This window comes from Hemicordylus capensis, chromosome 10 (genome assembly GCF_027244095.1).
Source record: "Hemicordylus capensis ecotype Gifberg chromosome 10, rHemCap1.1.pri, whole genome shotgun sequence".
Lineage (NCBI taxonomy): Eukaryota > Metazoa > Chordata > Lepidosauria > Squamata > Cordylidae > Hemicordylus > Hemicordylus capensis.
In genome coordinates this window covers 10459562-10476822 of record NC_069666.1, presented here as the reverse complement: position 1 = coordinate 10476822, position 17261 = coordinate 10459562, and the positions used below count along the sequence as shown (strand labels likewise).

At 44.8% G+C, this 17261-nt stretch overlaps 1 protein-coding gene across 4 annotated transcripts in view; it reads left to right on the top strand.

Annotated features, from left to right (window-relative positions):
* ADAMTSL3 (ADAMTS like 3) overlaps positions 1-17261 on the top strand; it is a 229846-nt gene that overhangs the window by 137466 nt on the left and 75119 nt on the right. For all 4 annotated transcript variants that reach the window (XR_008311388.1, XM_053271888.1, XM_053271889.1 and 1 more), the window contains 2 exons: positions 8013-8087; positions 14588-14745. Coding sequence is in view for 3 of the 4 variants with exons in the window: in XM_053271888.1 (XP_053127863.1) it covers positions 8013-8087; positions 14588-14745 (233 nt within the window). In the remaining variant the exon portion in view is untranslated. The remainder of the gene's footprint in view (positions 1-8012; positions 8088-14587; positions 14746-17261) is intronic.

Here is a 17261-nt window from a genome sequence, read left to right as displayed (position 1 = left end):
AGATGAGCCCCCTTCCTCCTCCTCCTCCCTCCTCCTTCTCCTTCTCCCTCCTCACCTTTGCTGCAGAAGAACTATACAGATGTGGTGAAATAGAAAATGTCCTTCTCATTCCCTTTCTCTCACTCCTGTGCAAATAATATCACACATCCCTGTAGTCTGATCAGGAGCCAGTAGCTTACCAGTGAGACAGGGAGATGGGAGGGGAGAGTGAAGAGTGGGCTGTTTTTTGGCCTTCGTGCATGGGCCAAAGGACATCTGTCACCCCTTGTTCAATTATAGCTGTGCTCCTAGTGTGAGGAAGGAACGGCAGCCTTCCTTCTTCACTCCATACTTCTTACAAAGCTTGCGAGGGTCAGATTGGTCCCGAAGATGTGCTCCAATGGCATTGCTGACACCCCAATAATCTACCGCCTGAGGTAACTGCCTCCCCTTGCCTCATGAAAGGACCTCCCCAGCTGCCCCGGGATTGTGGAATCCACAATCATTTTGTGATTGATTTTAAATTGTTGAATTGTTTTAACTTTTTATATGTCTTTTAATTGTTTTATGTTAACCGCCCAGAGATGAAAGTTTGGGCGGTATATAAATGTGACAAATAAATAAATAAATAAAATTTAAGCAGCCTGCAATTTACAAGTGATAAACCTTTTCCTCTAGAGTGTTACAGAAAGTGCGTGGGTCTCTCTCTATCAGTGCTCCTTTATATGGAAAACACATCTGAAGTTATTTCAGTAGCTGTCCCACAAATCAACTCATTGTTTAAAGGTTTCAGGAGGATCTTCTGGATCTGTGCCTCAGACCATCAAGTGTTTATGGCTGAAAGCCGATGCCCTGATGGGTATCATAAGGGACATAATGATGTAACATTTGGTCGCAGGCAGAAACAGTTTTCAGTGTTGGTGCTGTTCCTACCACCTCTGTGGTCCCACCTGAGCCCCTTCTTTAGAGCACTGCTGGAGATTTTGCTGAGAGATATCACATTCACTGGAAATAAGTTGCAGGCTCTGGTATTTCTTTCTGTTGAATGATGTGGCACCAGACTAAGATGGATTTTATCTGTCTAATGACCCATAAGTCCTTTTTTATTTCCTGAGATCTTTCTTGCTTCTTTTAGAATTTAATGACTTCATTTCCCCCTACTTTGGAATGTACTAACCTTTAACTCTTTGGGAGTATAGCAAGCTTCGCAAAAGTACATCAGTGCTTACAAATTGTGACATGCTTTCTTTTTGTCCCCTGAGACCTGAGAGAGGAAAAGGCGTGTGTTTTAGCTCTAAGGGCAAATAACTTGTATTAAAAACTCTTCTTCCCCAGTTCCCAGCATATAACCTGCTGATCACTAGAAAACTAGTGGTCTGCAGGGAGGCTAGGCTCTAACCTTTCTCCAGTATATGCTAATTTACTCAGTGCAGGGAGTCTTTTTCTTTTAATATGCTGAGAGAAAAACCCAAGTATGCAACTCTTCATTTGCAGTCTGCAGTGGTATAGTTTCAGCAGAGCTGTACCATATGACAATTGGTTCTGGATTTATTGCTTTCTGAGAAGGATTAGGAGTCATTTCCAAACCCTGGGTACATAGGAACATAGGAAGCTGCCATATACTGAGTCAGACTATTGGTCTATCTATCTCAGTATTGTCTTCACAGACTGGCAGCGGCTTCTCCAAGGGTGCAGGCAGGAGTCTCTCTCAGCCCTATCTTGGAGATGCTGCCAGGGAGGGAACTGGGAACCTTCTGCTCTTCCCAGAGCAGCTCCATCCGCTAAGGGGAATATCTTGCAGTGCTCACACATCGGGTCAGCCATTCATATGCAACCAGGGCAGACCCTGCTTAGCTAAGGTTTAAAAGTCATGCTTGCTACCACAAGACCAGCTCTCTGCATTATCCAGATCAAACAGGATAATGCACTGCACTCTGTCCTGAGCTCCTTGGAGTAATAAAAGGACACAAATGTGAGCAATAGATTATAACACCTGAAATAGAAAATCTATAGTCCCTATCATGGTAGAGATGGTGATTGATTACAAGGGAACCTCATTACTCGCGGAGGTTCCATTCCTTGCCTACTACTGTGAGTAACAGAACTGCAAATAACGAGACTTTACAGCTATGGGGAAAGGGGAGGGGGATTAGGTTCCAGGGTGGAGGGGGAAAGGCAGAAAAGACCCCTAACAGTGAAAAAACCTACTGTGGCATGTCCCCCATCAATGAGCCACAAGATGGCTCCTTTAGACAAAATGGAAGCTGGAACTGACCTCTGTAGTCACTTGTGGCCCTCTCGGATCCATGGATCCATGGGTTTTAACTCTTTCATATCCGTGGATACTGGAAACGAGTTTACAGGGAGCTGCAAATAGTGGTTCAGCGAATAATAAGGTTCTCCTCTATACTGAATTACTGATAATTTCCTGCCTTTTAGTCACACTCAGAATCCGCTACTATTGCTTCATGGCAGAACTGACCATGCACCAAATGAATTCCTCTGGAAATTGCACATAGGGTTTGGTTACAGCTTTTTTTTCCTTCTAAAAATGTCACAGGACTTTGGTGTGTGCTTTTTCCTTTAACACACGCACGGCACGGGTCTTATTGATTTAATAGAATTGTGCAGCTTAACGGGCCCCCGAGCACGGCTTTGTGAGAATACAAGGGGTTTTATTTCAGTCAGGGTATGGATTGTACGCTTGACAATTGGAGAGCTTTTAAATCTAAAGACTTGGTGGCAGATTGTGGTTCAGGGTGAGGCCCCGTTGTGCTCATTAATGTCCCAACAACATAAAAAACAGCTGAGGCTTCCTTCATGAGCAACTCTCAAAGTTTCCCATGGTGCGGAGTCTTTACTTTGGAACTGCTGGATCAGTCCAAAGATGTACCTAGGCAAGAATCCTGTTTCCCACAGTGGTCAACATTTGGGGATGGGGTTTTAGCTCAGTGGTAGATGTGACAGAGGTGTATATGCAATCAATCAATCCTTTATTACGGTCAGAGACCAGCATAAAATTGATACAGGTTAAAAATTATATGTTATGTGATGATGGTATGATGGTACATAACTTGACAAATCTAAAATTAAGGATGATTGCAGTTTAAAAGGCAAGTTAAAACACATATTAGTACGTAACATCAAAATGCTAAAACTAAGAATGATTGCAGATTAAAAATTAAAATAGCTAAACCGTCTAAAATAGCTAAAGTCTAACCCAAAAGGTCTGCCCCAAATGTATCAATTTATTACCAATCAATTTTCATCAAGTGGCCCTGACATTTAGTGTTGTAAGGGGGTGGGGGGGAGATAATTCTCTATTCATTCCCTGCACACCATTCATAACTTTTATATTCCTGTTGTTTCCGTAGCTTCAGCTTTTAGGATTTTCCCCCAGTAGTATTGCTCTTATGACTATATTATTATCCATTTCCTCAATGCAGTGGGTGTCTGATTTGTGGTTGCATAAAAGAGAGGAGTTATGCCCTTATTTAGAAGAGCTCTTTCAACTGCCGGAAGGAACCCGCTGATTTGTGTGTGGTGGTGTTTTGGGGGCACAGATGCAGTACCCGGGTTGGGTTACAGCCCAGGATGCTTGGCTAATTGACCAGACAGATATAGTTGAAATAGTGCCAGATTATGGCCGTCATGGATTTATGAAAACTTAGACAGAGAGGGAGACTTGCAAAAGAAACAAAAATGTACTGCTGTTAGGACAGGCAGCAGTCACATCATACAGAGTAGTAAAAGGACACCCTCAGTGTAAAACATTCTCAGGGTGTCTTTTTTATATGAGAGGCATCATTTGTGGTGTGCGTGAGTATATGTATACTACAAGAACCTTGAGGGGGCAAGTTTTATTTATTTGATTTTAGGTATTTATAGACCATCCTCCATCAGAATAACATTCTGAAAAAGAAGAAGAAAAACCCAAAATAAACAATGCATAACTGCAGCAAGACAGAGCAATGGCAACAGATAGAATGTCAAATAAACGGCAGGATTTAAAAGGCACTATGGCACTCAAACAATTTGGGAAGAAGATAAAGATGAAAAGATTTTGAAAAAACCAAAGAGTCTTTGCCTGGCTCCTAAATGATAACGTCAAAGATGCTGGGCAGATCTCACAAGTGAGAGGCGGGACAGCTGGAAAAGTGAGATACACCTCTGATGAAGTTGAGAAGGATGGTTTAACCCTATTAACAAGCTTTTAACCCCTTTTGCTTTATATGGAGATAAATCTATAGATATAGGAATTGTTCACAAATCAAATGTAAAAATACAGAATTGGATTAAGGCTTATTATCTATAATACAATGCAGGTGCAATGTAGGTACAATGCAACAAGACATATAGTATAGTGCAGCAACTGTTCTATAATATGCCCAGTTTAATTCCTGTGGGGTCTCTGAGACCCCAGATACTTTATTTGTATACTTTCCTCTCTTCTTAAAACCTCTTAAACAACTAGTGATTTACCACTTCCTTGTCTTAATTGCTATATCAACATAATAGTCGGTATTGTATGGGGAAATTATTGTTATTATTATTTTTTACCATGTTCGGAGTTTTTAAACCCGCAATATACCTGGAACATGCTGTGCCATTTTCTCCTTTCTTTTGAATTGGGGTCAAATATTGTTGTTTTCCATTTTCTGGGAGGGGGGGATTGAATTGGGAGATATTTCTTATTTGACATATTTGAATGATGGTTGCTTTTTGGTTTTAATTTACTTTTCTGTTTACCCACCCCTACCCTCTGTTAATAAACAAATAGTTTGGGGTGCGTGTGTGTAAGAGATATATGCTTCTTAGGGGTAGTTAAAACCCCTTGGGGGGGAGAGAAAGTTAAATTCAACTTTGAAGCTTAGCAGCTTGACTGGTATTGTTTCCATTCTTCACGTTACTAATTAATTTCATGAAATAATGCAATTTTTGAGCCGGAAAAGTTTCCATGGAAAAATATCATGGCAGAAAAAACTCTATGATGTTTGTTCCATATTGCTGGGTGAACCCAGTGCCCTTGAAGAGAATCCCCCAAATTCAATACATGCACACAGTGGGAAGAGGCTTTGAAACAGTACAGAAGAATCGGCTCCTTTATTGTGTGCTGATTGATGTTTTCCTGCTTGGGAGGGGGATGTTTTACATATCTGAAAACCACTTTGGGGTCAGTAATGACGTGAAATGAGTAAGAGGTTGGGATCTTCAAGCTGCCAAATTATGCATGATTCTAGATGGGTGTAGCAGACCTTAAGGACATGCAGAACTGAGGCTGACCTTGTTAAGGTGCATAGTGGTTGTATGGTTCCAAGCCTCGGGTGTGGTGGGTCTGGAATCTGGAAACTTTGGCCATGGTCCACTAATTTAAGCTTGCTTAAGCCCTTCTGAATTACATAAATTGCACATAAGCACTTAATGTTGCACTTGAGTGATTTATTGGCTTAACTTTAATTGATTTTATTTTATAATGGAAGAATAAGGCTGCAATTCAGAGAGAGGCGTTTATCCACTTTTTAAAAAGTAAAATTGTGTTTTTGCACCAGGGCTTTTGACCTTGCCCGACCAGCTCCTCTTCATGGTTTGCAAATAGCTTTTCAACTCAGATGTTCTAGGGTGGCTTACCATATTGCAAAGAGAAGATTTTTGCTTGAAGGAAGAGTTAAATGGCCCACTACACACCCAAAGCTTAGACATCCTGAGTTGCACTCAAAGGCCCTCCTTTCCTGTGTGATTTATTTATCACTTTCATATCCCACTCTTCCTCCAAGGAGCCCAGAGCAGTGTACATGGTTTATACTCACAACAACCCTGTGAGGTAGGTTAGGCTGAGGGAGAAATGAGTGGCCCAGAGTCTCCCAGTGAGTTTAATGGCTGAATGAGGATTTGAACTCAGGTCTCATTAATACAAATGTTGCTCCTTCTTGGTATCCAGTAGGATTTCTAATTTAGAAACCACTGGTAGGTGCAGTGTCACTTCGGAAGAAATAAATCTCACTTCTCCTGATGAAGTCCTGCTCAAGCAGGAGGAAACAGGTAAAAATTTCCTAGGACACCTGTTGGGTATTATTTGGACAAGGAGCATCAATCAGAAGGAGCAACATTTGTACAAGGAGCTACCATTAGAATAAGAACTTGCAAGGAAAAAGATCTGGAAGAATTTTGAGTAACATTTGGAGCAACTACTTGAACAAGAACCAATAAGAGAAAAGATCTGGAAGGACTATATATCTACATGTACTAGGACCATGGGCATAATTGACCTTCAGCCACACTTTTTGGGGTCTAGAACACAGACAATTTCTTTAGTAATCATGTGTTTCATTAAATATATTTAATTTATCCTTGTTTCATGAAAGTTGTGTGTGTGAATAGACTCTTATACACGGTATATATACTACCTAGTATATGTTTAGTCCAGTATGTTGGGCCTACCTACTATCTTCAACGGGAAGGACACCTATGCTTCACCAATCCAACCAGAGAGAACCAAGACACTATATCAAATACGGGAGAGAGTGTCATGTAGTTGCCAACTAGGACCGTGCAGTGTGGAAATAATTTGCTTGTGCAAAAGTGGTGCTATCGAAACATTAGCCTGTATCTTTCTATACTGTAACTTTTATAAGGATCAAGTAAAAATAAATGTGCCATGCCGTGTGATTCAGTCACATAGGTTTAAAAAAGAGAGAACAAGGCAGCACCTTTAAAGCCAACTAATATTTTAATGCAGGAGCTTTTGTGGGTTAAAACCCACTTCCTCAGCGACAGAGTGAAAGCAAAAGTGGTCAGACAGGCAGGTAGTGACTAACCTTACAGTAAACTTGTAATGTACACAGAATGTTAGTCACTACCGGCCCTCTTTGCTTTCACTCTGCCTCTGAGGAAGTGGGTTATAACCCAAGAAAGCGCATGCATCAAAATATTAGTCAGTTTTAAAGGTGCCGCCTTAATCTGCTTTGTTTTATAAGGATATTAGAGCCCGTTTGTATAAATGACTGCTGTTTCTAACACAATGACTGAAAATATAGCAACATTTATTATGGTAGCTATTAGAACAGGGTCAGGGATATCGAGTGAGTCCAAGTTGTATTTAGTTTAATTCAATATTGTATTGCATTTTTAAAATTAACTTTGCTGTATAATTTGATTGGATTCATGCTTTTTAGTTTTTTAACTAAGGTTTGATATTTGGTCCAGATGTATGTTGTTGTTTTATGGTTTGTGGACTGAAATAAACTCCATTCTCTCCCATTTGAGGAAATTATTGGGGTTGCAGTCCGGTAGCGGTTAACCAGGCAGCAATGATGAATGACCAACTTGCAGGCAGAGTGGCTTTTGCGTGGAGAGAGAGAGAGAGAGAGAGGAGCAACCCGAGCTGGCTTATTTGGTGCCCCCTGGTCAATAGAAAATCATTTCCAACAGCTGGAAGGATTTACAAGTCCCTATGTGGCTTAATAGCCATCTGCCTCAGAAAGCAGACCTGGGGGGGTCATTGTGGTCTTCAGGTGCTATCTCCTACTGGAGGTTAGCTATCATTAAGGCTATTCTGGCTTTGGATGCCGCTGCTCTAAAGGTTTAAGGATGTACATCCAAAGCATTCTCGCAAGTTTTTTAGCCAGGATGTTCTTCTGACACTTCTTCTTCCTTTAATCTTTCGCTGCATGGTTAACTGCAGTAAGAAGTATTTCCCCCCTCTAACAACATGGCCCAGTTATTCAAGTTTTCTTCTCTTAATGATGTTAATTAGCTCTTTCTCTTCCACCATTCTTCTCAAAACTTCTTCGGTAATTCTGTCTACCCGTTATATTCTTGATATACGTCGATATGTCCAGAGCTCGAAAGATTCTAGTTTGTTCATCTTCTGTTTTTTAAGTGTCCAAGCTTCCATTCTCTGGGGTAGCATACTTAATAACATGTGCTTAAAGAAATAGGAGGTTTATTTTCTGAGCCACGTTTTGTGACCGGTGAGTTGTGATGATTCTCTAGTGTGATATAATTTCTGAAGCAGCTCTTTTCTTTTTCCCCAGGGGAGGAAACCGTGATTGCTGTACCGCATGGGAGTCGCAGTGCAAGAATTACTGTGAAAGGACCAGCACACCTTGGTATGAACAGCTTTCTGCATGATTAAAACATTCCATTCAAATACATTCAAGGGTTTGGGTCCCCCCCCTCCTCCTTTTGGTGTAATAGCACACACCCACACCCTGCAGATAGGAAGCTAGCCCAGCAGAGAGAACGTGTGGGGCATAATATATCATCCTCTCTGCTGTGCTATTTATTTATTTATTTATTTTGCTTTGCGGGAGTTTATTCCATTGCAGAGCCTTCAGAAATGGCACTCTCCTCTTGAACGTAGGAAGCTGCCATATCCCCGAGTCAGACCCTTGGTCCATCTAGCTCAGTATTTTCTTCACAGACTGGCAGCGGCTTTACTCCAAGACTGGAGGCAGGAGTCTCTCTCAGCCCTATCTTGGAGATGCTGCCAAGGCGTGAACCTGGGACTTCCTGCATGCAGACATGGATGGACCAATGGTCTGGCTTAGTATAAGGCAGCTTCCTGTGTTCCTAAGCTCTTCAGCTTCAGCCCTCAGCTGTTGGTGCAACAGCAGTGTTCCCTCCAAGGCATGTGCATGTCCATGTGTGGACACATTTTTTTTTATGTCTGCTCAGTTAATTTTAGATCCCGCTCAAGTTGGATCAGGAAGGCCTCACCCTGAATGCACGTGCACACACACTGCCTTGATACTGCCACCCAGAACAAAACTCATTCTGCACACAGATGAAAAAAATTAGAGAGAACACTGTGCAATGGTCCCACTTACTGTGCTTACCTAGCGATCTTGTTCCTGCACTGCTTTGCTGCTGGGCCACCAGCTACCTTGTTCCTGAACCACCTCTCTACCTGTCTGCCCTGAAACCTGGCTCCCAAACTGCCTTGCTACCTGGCTCCCTTGCTTCCACGACACCTGGCTCCTACACCTCCCTGCTACTTGGCTTGCTACCTGGCTGTGCAACAGCCTTGATACCTAGTTGCCTTTCTGTCTCTCTGCCTTGCTACTCATGACCCTGCTGATGTGCTGCTTGTTTCCTAGCTGCCTGTCATTTGCTTTATCCAGATGGGGATTAGACAGGTATAGTCCAGAAACCCATCTCTTTAGTCCTACTCTCTTATAACGCCGTGGGTAGGATAACTAGCCCCAGAGCTACATGCTCTTTACCACAGTGTACCTGAACAGCTAGGCCATGGGGAGTTTTGGAATTAGACACACTAAGCACAGACCAGCAGTTACAAAATCAAACGGTGGTTTATTTTACCAAAGTAAAATGGACTCCTCCTTCTCTTGCGTTAGATTTCCCTGGGGCACAGCAGGCACTCTTGGGGCAGGGCCCATCCCATCCCTGCAAAGCTTTTTCTGCTCTGCAGGGCATCCAAGGCTGTGCTTGCAACTTTTTGCTCAACTCAAACTGAGGGGAGTTGCAGACCATAGAAGCCAGAGCTTTACATGCAAGGGTTTCGTTGCACCCCTCTTTCTGTGCCCTTGGTAGACCAGGCCTACAAATGAGTCTCCTGTTGTGCATCTCGCTACTGGAGCTTCCCCAGATTGGCCGCTTTGCTGCAGCCAGAAGGGCTCCTTTCTTTTAGGGCGCAAAGAATGTGCAGTAACTGCAAATCATCGGGGGGCGGTGTCAAATAATGTCATTGGCTGTAGAAACAGCACCTTCTGCCATCAACCTGACCTGTAAATCAGGGCTGCTCAACTTTGGCCCTCCTGAAGTTCTTAGCCTACAACTCCCACAATCCCTGGCTATTGGCCACTGTGGCTGGGGATTATGGGAATTGTAGTCTAGAAACAACTGAGGGGGCCAAAGTTGAGCAGGCCGGCTTTAAATGGTTCCCTCGTTTGACCTCTCCTCCAGCCTAAGTGTAGCAAAGCTGCATCCAGTCACCATTTGGACAAGCTCCTGTCTAGGCTGACCTGACTCCACCCCAACCTGCTAGATTCCATTTTGGCTCCACCCCAGCCTGCCAGACTCCTCCCATTCCCCTGGCTGTATTGCCAAACCACAAGCTGGCAAGCCTAGTGACAGGGACACCCTCTCCCTAGCAACCATCCCTCCTGGAGCGGTGCACCTCTGACTTTCAAAATAGCATCCTGTGAGCGCCTTAGTCTGCATTCCTTTCTCTTTCTTGGGTACCATCTTGATTGCTTAGCGGTCAGGGTGCCTCTTTTGTTTACAAACACGCAAAGAGCTGTCTGGGCGGCGGCTGGAAACTCTGTGGCGTTGACATCCTTGTTTTTAGTCACCCCACCCCCAAGTTCCCGGTTTTCACAAGCAATTGGATAAGGCAACTCCATTATTGTCACTTTCTTCTCATTTGGCATTTGAAGTGGTCTGGAGTGGAGGGGGAGGCTGAAATGTGGGATGGGGTGGAGAGAAGGGGTGTTAGAATACATTATAGGCTTTCCAGAAGCTGTTTTCTTAAGGGCTTTAGAATCCAAAATAAGCCAGAGTCCTCTGAAAATAATCCCCCTGCCGTAAAAACAACAAAACCAGAAGCTAATATTTTTATAAGTGGCTAATGCTAGAGATAACCAAGTTCGTGAACTTCGCAAGAGTCTAGCTGGAAGGAACTGAAAGATGCTAAATTCTTGACTTCGCCAGTGACAGCAGCTTGCATTTTTAAATATTTAGCCATACATGTGAACTCTGTTTTTATCCTTTATGGGGATTAAGGGGGAAACATGTGGCTTACAGTTTGAGGGGACGAGAAGAGGTGCGTGTGAACGGAGGCTCGTATTCCCGACCTGGGAATTATTGGTGCATTTGTGGGGGAGGAAAAGTTCATGGATTCCAACAGGTAGGTTTTCTAACAGGAGGGAGCAGCATTCCGTGAGTCCACTGACGACAAAAGACATGACATGATGGATAAGCACCGGTTTCATACTTAAACCAGAGTGATGCTTTCAGACCCAATCTGGAATTTTGATGTGAACAGAAATCGTGGTTTTTGCAGAATGGTCCCTCAGCTATTCACACTCATTTTTACTACAGTGCTCGATTGGCTCTCCAGGGACACCTGTTTCCCAGAACGAGAAGATTTCTGGTCTCTGGTGAAAGCCAAATCAAATCAAATTTCTTTGTTTCGGTCAGTGACCAGCATGAGAATAAAACAAATGTAGAAGAGAAAACAATCAAAAGTCCCATCTTGAACTACCTGCCCTTCTCCCACTATATGCCATCGTGCCAGAAGGACTAGAGGGGGAAAAATAACTTGAGGCTCCTGGTTTGTGTCTCAGGATATCAAGGAACATGGTAGCCTCCTACACAGACAATACAGACAGAGGAGAGCTGGCCTTGTGTTAGTAAGCATGAATTGCCCCCTTTGCTAAGCAAAGCCTTCTGGTCTTTAGGATAAACCTGCACTTTAAATTAAATATGAATTTAAATAGGAATTAAATAGACTTTTCAGGCCATCACTTGCCAAACCAGTCCGGAGAGCCGCCTGCAGATATTTCCAGATGCTGCCAGCGAGTTTGTAAAAATATGACCGAGTTCTTTGAAGAAATAGCTCTGCAAACATTACACCTGCAGAGTGCTTTGTATCCATCCCACAGGGACGCTGCTACTGACAGGCAGGGGCTTAGAACAGGTGAAAATATACAGGAGCCAAGCTTACAGGTAGCCCCTGGAGCAAATCTCCCGTCTCCCTTTGAGAGGCTGCTTCTTGGAAAAAGTGAGTAGCTGGGCTTTACTTTCCGTGCTGAAATACAGACTCTCTCCGCCTGGCTCTTAGCAGATGACCGTTGGAAGAAGCCATGGATCTCGTCCATCACCGTCCTCCGCTGAAGTGGCTCCAGAAATGGGCTGTGACTCACTGCATGCTTGCCAGTATTTATTGTGAGCACGTGGAGTCACAGGCTTGGTTCAGGTGCTGTAAAGATTCACCCACGGAGCATCCTCACGGAATGCAGGTGTGTGGAGGAGGAAGTCACACCCGAAGCCAGTTGCTTCCTCCTCCTTCTCACCAGTGATGCCAGGGGCCTAGCTATAATGGAGCGGATGGATCCAAAGAACCCGGGGCCCCCCACCCCAGCTCCTGAGGGCCCTCTAGCGCCACCCTTCTCTATTTTATGTCCCTCACTCCAAGGGGCTTCCGGGGAGAGGGCTGAACACGGCGCCCACTCCCCTAGCTATGCCCCTGAGTGATGCTGTAAACGTTTGGCAAGCTCAGACCCAGATGTGAGCTTTTTAGGGGGCCCGTAATGCCCGCCTCAAAGAAGAGCATTATGAGGTCCCAGCATTGTTCTGCAGTTCCAGTTGAAATCTGATCCCGTGGAGACTTCTTGGCTTATTCCTCTTTCCCACCTCACCAATCCCCCAAACCACCTCAACCCTTCTCTTTAGACCTGACCTGACTGGGCCAGTGAGAATGGGGACAGCAGTCCTCTCTTGCCCCAGGGAAGGAAATGGGAAGAGGTCTCTCCCTTCCTTCCCTGCAGTGTCTGGTCAGGGGCAAGCAGGGACTGAGGCAGGCAGGCTGTGCAGTTGGCAGGCTGCAGAAAGGCAGGAAGCAGGCTACAGGCAGGCAGGCTAAACTCCAGCAGACAGGACAAAGACATAGGAACATAGGAAGCTGCCATATACTGAGTCAGACCATTGGTCTATCTAGCTCAGTATTGTCTTCACAGACTGGCAGCGGCTTCTCCAAGGTTGCAGCCAGGAGTCTCTCTCAGCCCTATCTTGGAGATGCTGCCAGGGAGGGAACTTGGAACCTTCTGCTCTTCCTAGAGAGGAGTTTCTGCCAGCCCTACCTGGAGGCTTTACAGACAGGACTGTTACCCCAAATCTCCTTTGGAAGAGAGTGTGGGTGTTCACACACCAGCCAAACCTACCCCAAAGTCCATTTGAGATCCTTGGACCCACTCCACAGACAAATTGGGCTTTGTCTTGCAAATTCTATGTTTTTCTGGATTTTTAAAATGCTAGTTTTAAGTGACTTTTTCTGAAAATCCCAGCACAAATAGGGAGAGGTGCTGACGTAGAATCATTAGCATGATAAGCGGGAAACCCTCTTTAGGAAGGCAGATATAGCTCTTTAGAAATCTCCCCCCACCCGCATTGGCTAGAAGGAAAACACGGAGGCATGCAATGTGAACCTGCACCAACCCCCCCTCCCCCCGAGAGCAGAAGGGAGGGAATGCTTACCTCAGTGCTGCAAGTGTAATCCATCTTATTTTGATTTATTATTTCTCTATGTAAACCGCTTTGAACACTTTTGTTAAAAAGCGGAATATAAATATTTTGTTGTGGTGGATGTAATTCAAAGTGGCTTCGCTCAACATTTACCCCAAAGCATGAAGCCATGAGCGATTAACTCCCTGGAGATGCTGCCAAGGAGTGAACCTGAAACCTTCGGCATGCAAAGAAGATGCTCTGTCACTGAGCTACGACCTCATCCTTTAAGGGGAAATTCCTTACAGCAGAGAGTACTCACTTCTAGTCACCCATCCAAATGCAAACCAGGGTGGATGCTGCTTAGCAAAGGGGTCAGTTCATGCTTGCTACTGCAAGCGCAGCTCTCCTCATCTCAACTTGTCGATGTTTCCACTAGGTAGCTTTCTGCAAACTGCAGTTTGCTCAGCCTCAATGCCCTTCCTCCATCTGTAATATGGAGTTCAGAATACCCGTCTTACCTTACAGGGGTGTGTAAAAAGACCACTGAGATGATAAGTATTGAGGCACACCAAGCACTCAAAAGCCACTCTGTAAAAGCTGCTTTTCTTATTTGTAAAAGGTCAGATTTCTTTATCTCCTCAGGATTACAAATGCTTTAAACCCTGCTTTAATGAGGCACGTTGTTCATAAGGAAATGTGACAAATTATTTCCTCTCTTTTTAACAGATAGGTTTCGGTACGCTTCTGTCTAGACACAGTGGACCAATTATATCCCGATCCCAACCCCGTTGCTTTCATTGGAAATAAACCAAGGATAAATCTGTACAAGCATCCTTTATCCAGAGAGAGCAATTGCCGTTTCTCATTCAAGTCTTGCATTATCTCTTCGCTTTTAAGAGCTGGGGAATGTTCCTGCTCAAGATAGTTCACAAGTCGGCCCTGAGCCATTAGTGGGAAGTTTGCACAGTATTTCAAGAAGCCTAGTGGCACAGCAGGGACATGACTTACTTAGCAAGCGTGAGGTTGCCGGTTCGAATCCCTGCTGGTATATTTCCCAGACTATGGGAAGCACCTATATTGGGCAGTAGTGCTATAGGAAGGTGCTGAAAGGCATCATCTCACACTGCACGGGAGGAGGCAATGGTAAACCCCTCCTGTATTTTACCAAAGAAAAACCACAGGGCTCTGTGGTTGCCAGGAGTCGGCACCAACTGGACATTACACTTACTTTACCCATCTTACAACTGCTGTTGCTGCTGAGAAATGCCATGCATCTGTTTGCCCTTCATTTTAAAACTGCATCTCTGTTGCTTTTGACCAGCTGTAAGCCAATTGCTAGCGGGTAATTTCTTTCATCTTTGCCTTACAAGGATTCAACCCAGTCAACTCTGTGTTGGACTTTTCTTCTCTTTTCCTGTTTCAGTGATTGAATCAAAGACGTTACAGGGAGACAGCGGAGAACACAGTTTCAGTGGCCCTGGAACATTTGTCATTGACAACACGACAGTTGAATTTCAGAAGGGAGCAGAGAGAGAAACTATAAAAATCCAAGGGCCGCTTGGAGCAGATTTCATTATCAAGGTGAGATGTGCATCTCTGGTGCGGACTGAGTCTGGTGTGCCAAAACACTTGGAATAGCTGTGTTTTAAAGAACAAAACAAACTAAGAAAATGAGAGAAGATGCTAGTACTTGCGGTCGGAGGGTGTCCCCCAGCCTGGAGGCTGATAAGTGCCTCCTGCAGGCGGGCTGTGGCAGGCACCCTGAAGTTAAGCCAAGATGCAAGCAGACCACAGACTGGTAGTCTGGCACAGTGGAGAGAGAGAACCTGGTGGCTTCTCTCTGTGATGTTTCCCAGGTCTTAGATTGATGGAAGTCCTCTAATCCGGGTGTTAACATTGGCACCAGATTGACCTTCTGGTGCCACCTGATATCCCAAAGGATCAGGAGGCTCTAACGTTTGTTTATTTATTTATTTACTTACTTATTTATTTATTAAACTTTTTTACCGCCCAAACTTTCATCTCTGGGCGGTTAACATAAAAACAGTTAAAACATATATAAAAGTTAAAACAATGCAACAATTTAAAAACAGCCATAAAATTAAAAACAGACATTTTTTTAAAAGCTGGGAAAGCTTGGGTGAAAAGAAGAGTTTTCAGGTGTTTTTAAAAAATTGCCAGAGATGGAGAGGATCGTATCTCAGCAGGGAGCGCATTCCACAATCTCGGGGCAGTGACTGAGAAGGCCCGTCTCTGTGTAGCCACCAGACGAGTTGGTGGTAACTGGAGATGGACCTCCTCAGATGACCTCAGTGGGCAGTGTGGGTCATAGTGAAGAAGACGCTCTCTTAAATACCCAGGGCCTAAGCCGTTTAGGGCTTTATAAGTTATAACTAGCACTTTGTATTTTGCCCGGAAACCTATTGGCAGTGAGTGAAGCTCCATCAGCAGAGGAGTAATGTGGTCTCTCTGAGATGATCCAGAGACCAGCCTGGCTGCCACATTCTGAACCAACTGGAGTTTCCGGACTACGTACAAAGGCAGCCCCACATAGAGCGCATTACAGAAGTCCAGTCTGGAGGCTGCCAACAAATGTACTACTGTCTTGAGGTCATTGATCTCGAGAAACGGGCGCAGTTGGAAGTCAAACTACTGGCCCAACTAATTTAGCATTGTCTGTACACTGGCTGGCAGTGGCCCTCCAGAGTTTCAGAGTCTCTGCTCTGGCTGGCAGGGGTTCTCCAGGGTTTCAGGCAGGAGTATTTCCAATCCCTACCTGGAGATGCCTGGAATTGAACCTGGGGCCTTCTGCATTCTTCCACTGAGCTACAGCCCTGTCCCCTAAAAGGGAATATCTGACAGCACTGACATGTAGTTCCCCCATCCCAAAGCAAACCAAGGCAAACCCTGCTCAGCAAAGGAGACAATCCATGCTCACTACTGCAAGAGTGGTTTCAGTCTTCCAGTTGAGCGGGGTTGGTGGTGGTGGACCCAATTCTGGGGCCATGACAGCACCGCCAAGGATGAGTTCCAAACCCACCCAATTACACATCTCATCTCCCCCAACCCCCTTTTTTCACTGCTTGTGAATAGGATGGTGAAGATGAGCAAGGTGAGGGGTTTTCACCTGCCCTCCGAACGGCATGCAGTAACAGCCAAAGCACCTGCCCTTCAGTCAAACCCACCAGAGCAGCATTTAAATGATAGCATTTTTAATCGCATTTAAATGATGGCACTGGGGGTGGATGGGGTGGGCATAAGGCCTAATCTGACGCAGGACCCAGCAGGGCTCAGACCTGGGAACCCTTTTAAGCCCCTTCTATATACAAAGCAAAAAATAACGAAGGAGGATATGCAAAGTGCCCAGGTGTGAATTCCAGACCGGCATGGACCCTGTGCCTCTTATTTTTAGAAATTTATCACTGAGCAGACATGCCTTGACTCTGGCACTGGGTTTTGCTGGAGAGCTTTCCAACTTAGCTGAAGTTCCCTGTGAATAAAACCGGAGCGAGGGATCAAATACAGCATCTCAGGGGAGGGGGGTGCAGGGAAGGACCTGCTGAGTGTGTGTTCTTTTGGGCAGCCTTTATCTCCTGCACGTGCCCCTCCCGCCATCCAAGAAGCACAGCCACCCTTTCTGGTGAAAACGTCGCCTTAATCATTTCTTCTCCACCATTGCAACTGCATCCTTTGCTGCCCTTGCCTTTCCCTCCCCTCCCCCTTTTTAAAACTTCCCTTCCTGTCTGGATTTCTGGCGGGGGGGCGGGGTGAATTGTTGGCAGAGGTTCCGTCTATTTCTTTTTTAAAAAAAATCATTTATTTTCCAAAAAGCAGACATACAAATATAATTAAAGCATTCAAAACGTATAAAAGTTGGCTTGTAAAATTGGTAAGTTAATTGGATATGCCACACATGAGCGGGCCGGCAGGGGAGAAGGCATGGTCCAACTCACCTTCCCCCCAGACAATCCAGGAAATGTAGCCGGCGAGGTGCAGCCTCGCGCCCTTTAACCCAAGTAAAAGCCCGGGTAAAAAACCTGGGCTTGTGGGTCGATCCTGGCACTGCACACAAAGAGACCTTCCCAGGTGGGGCTTCC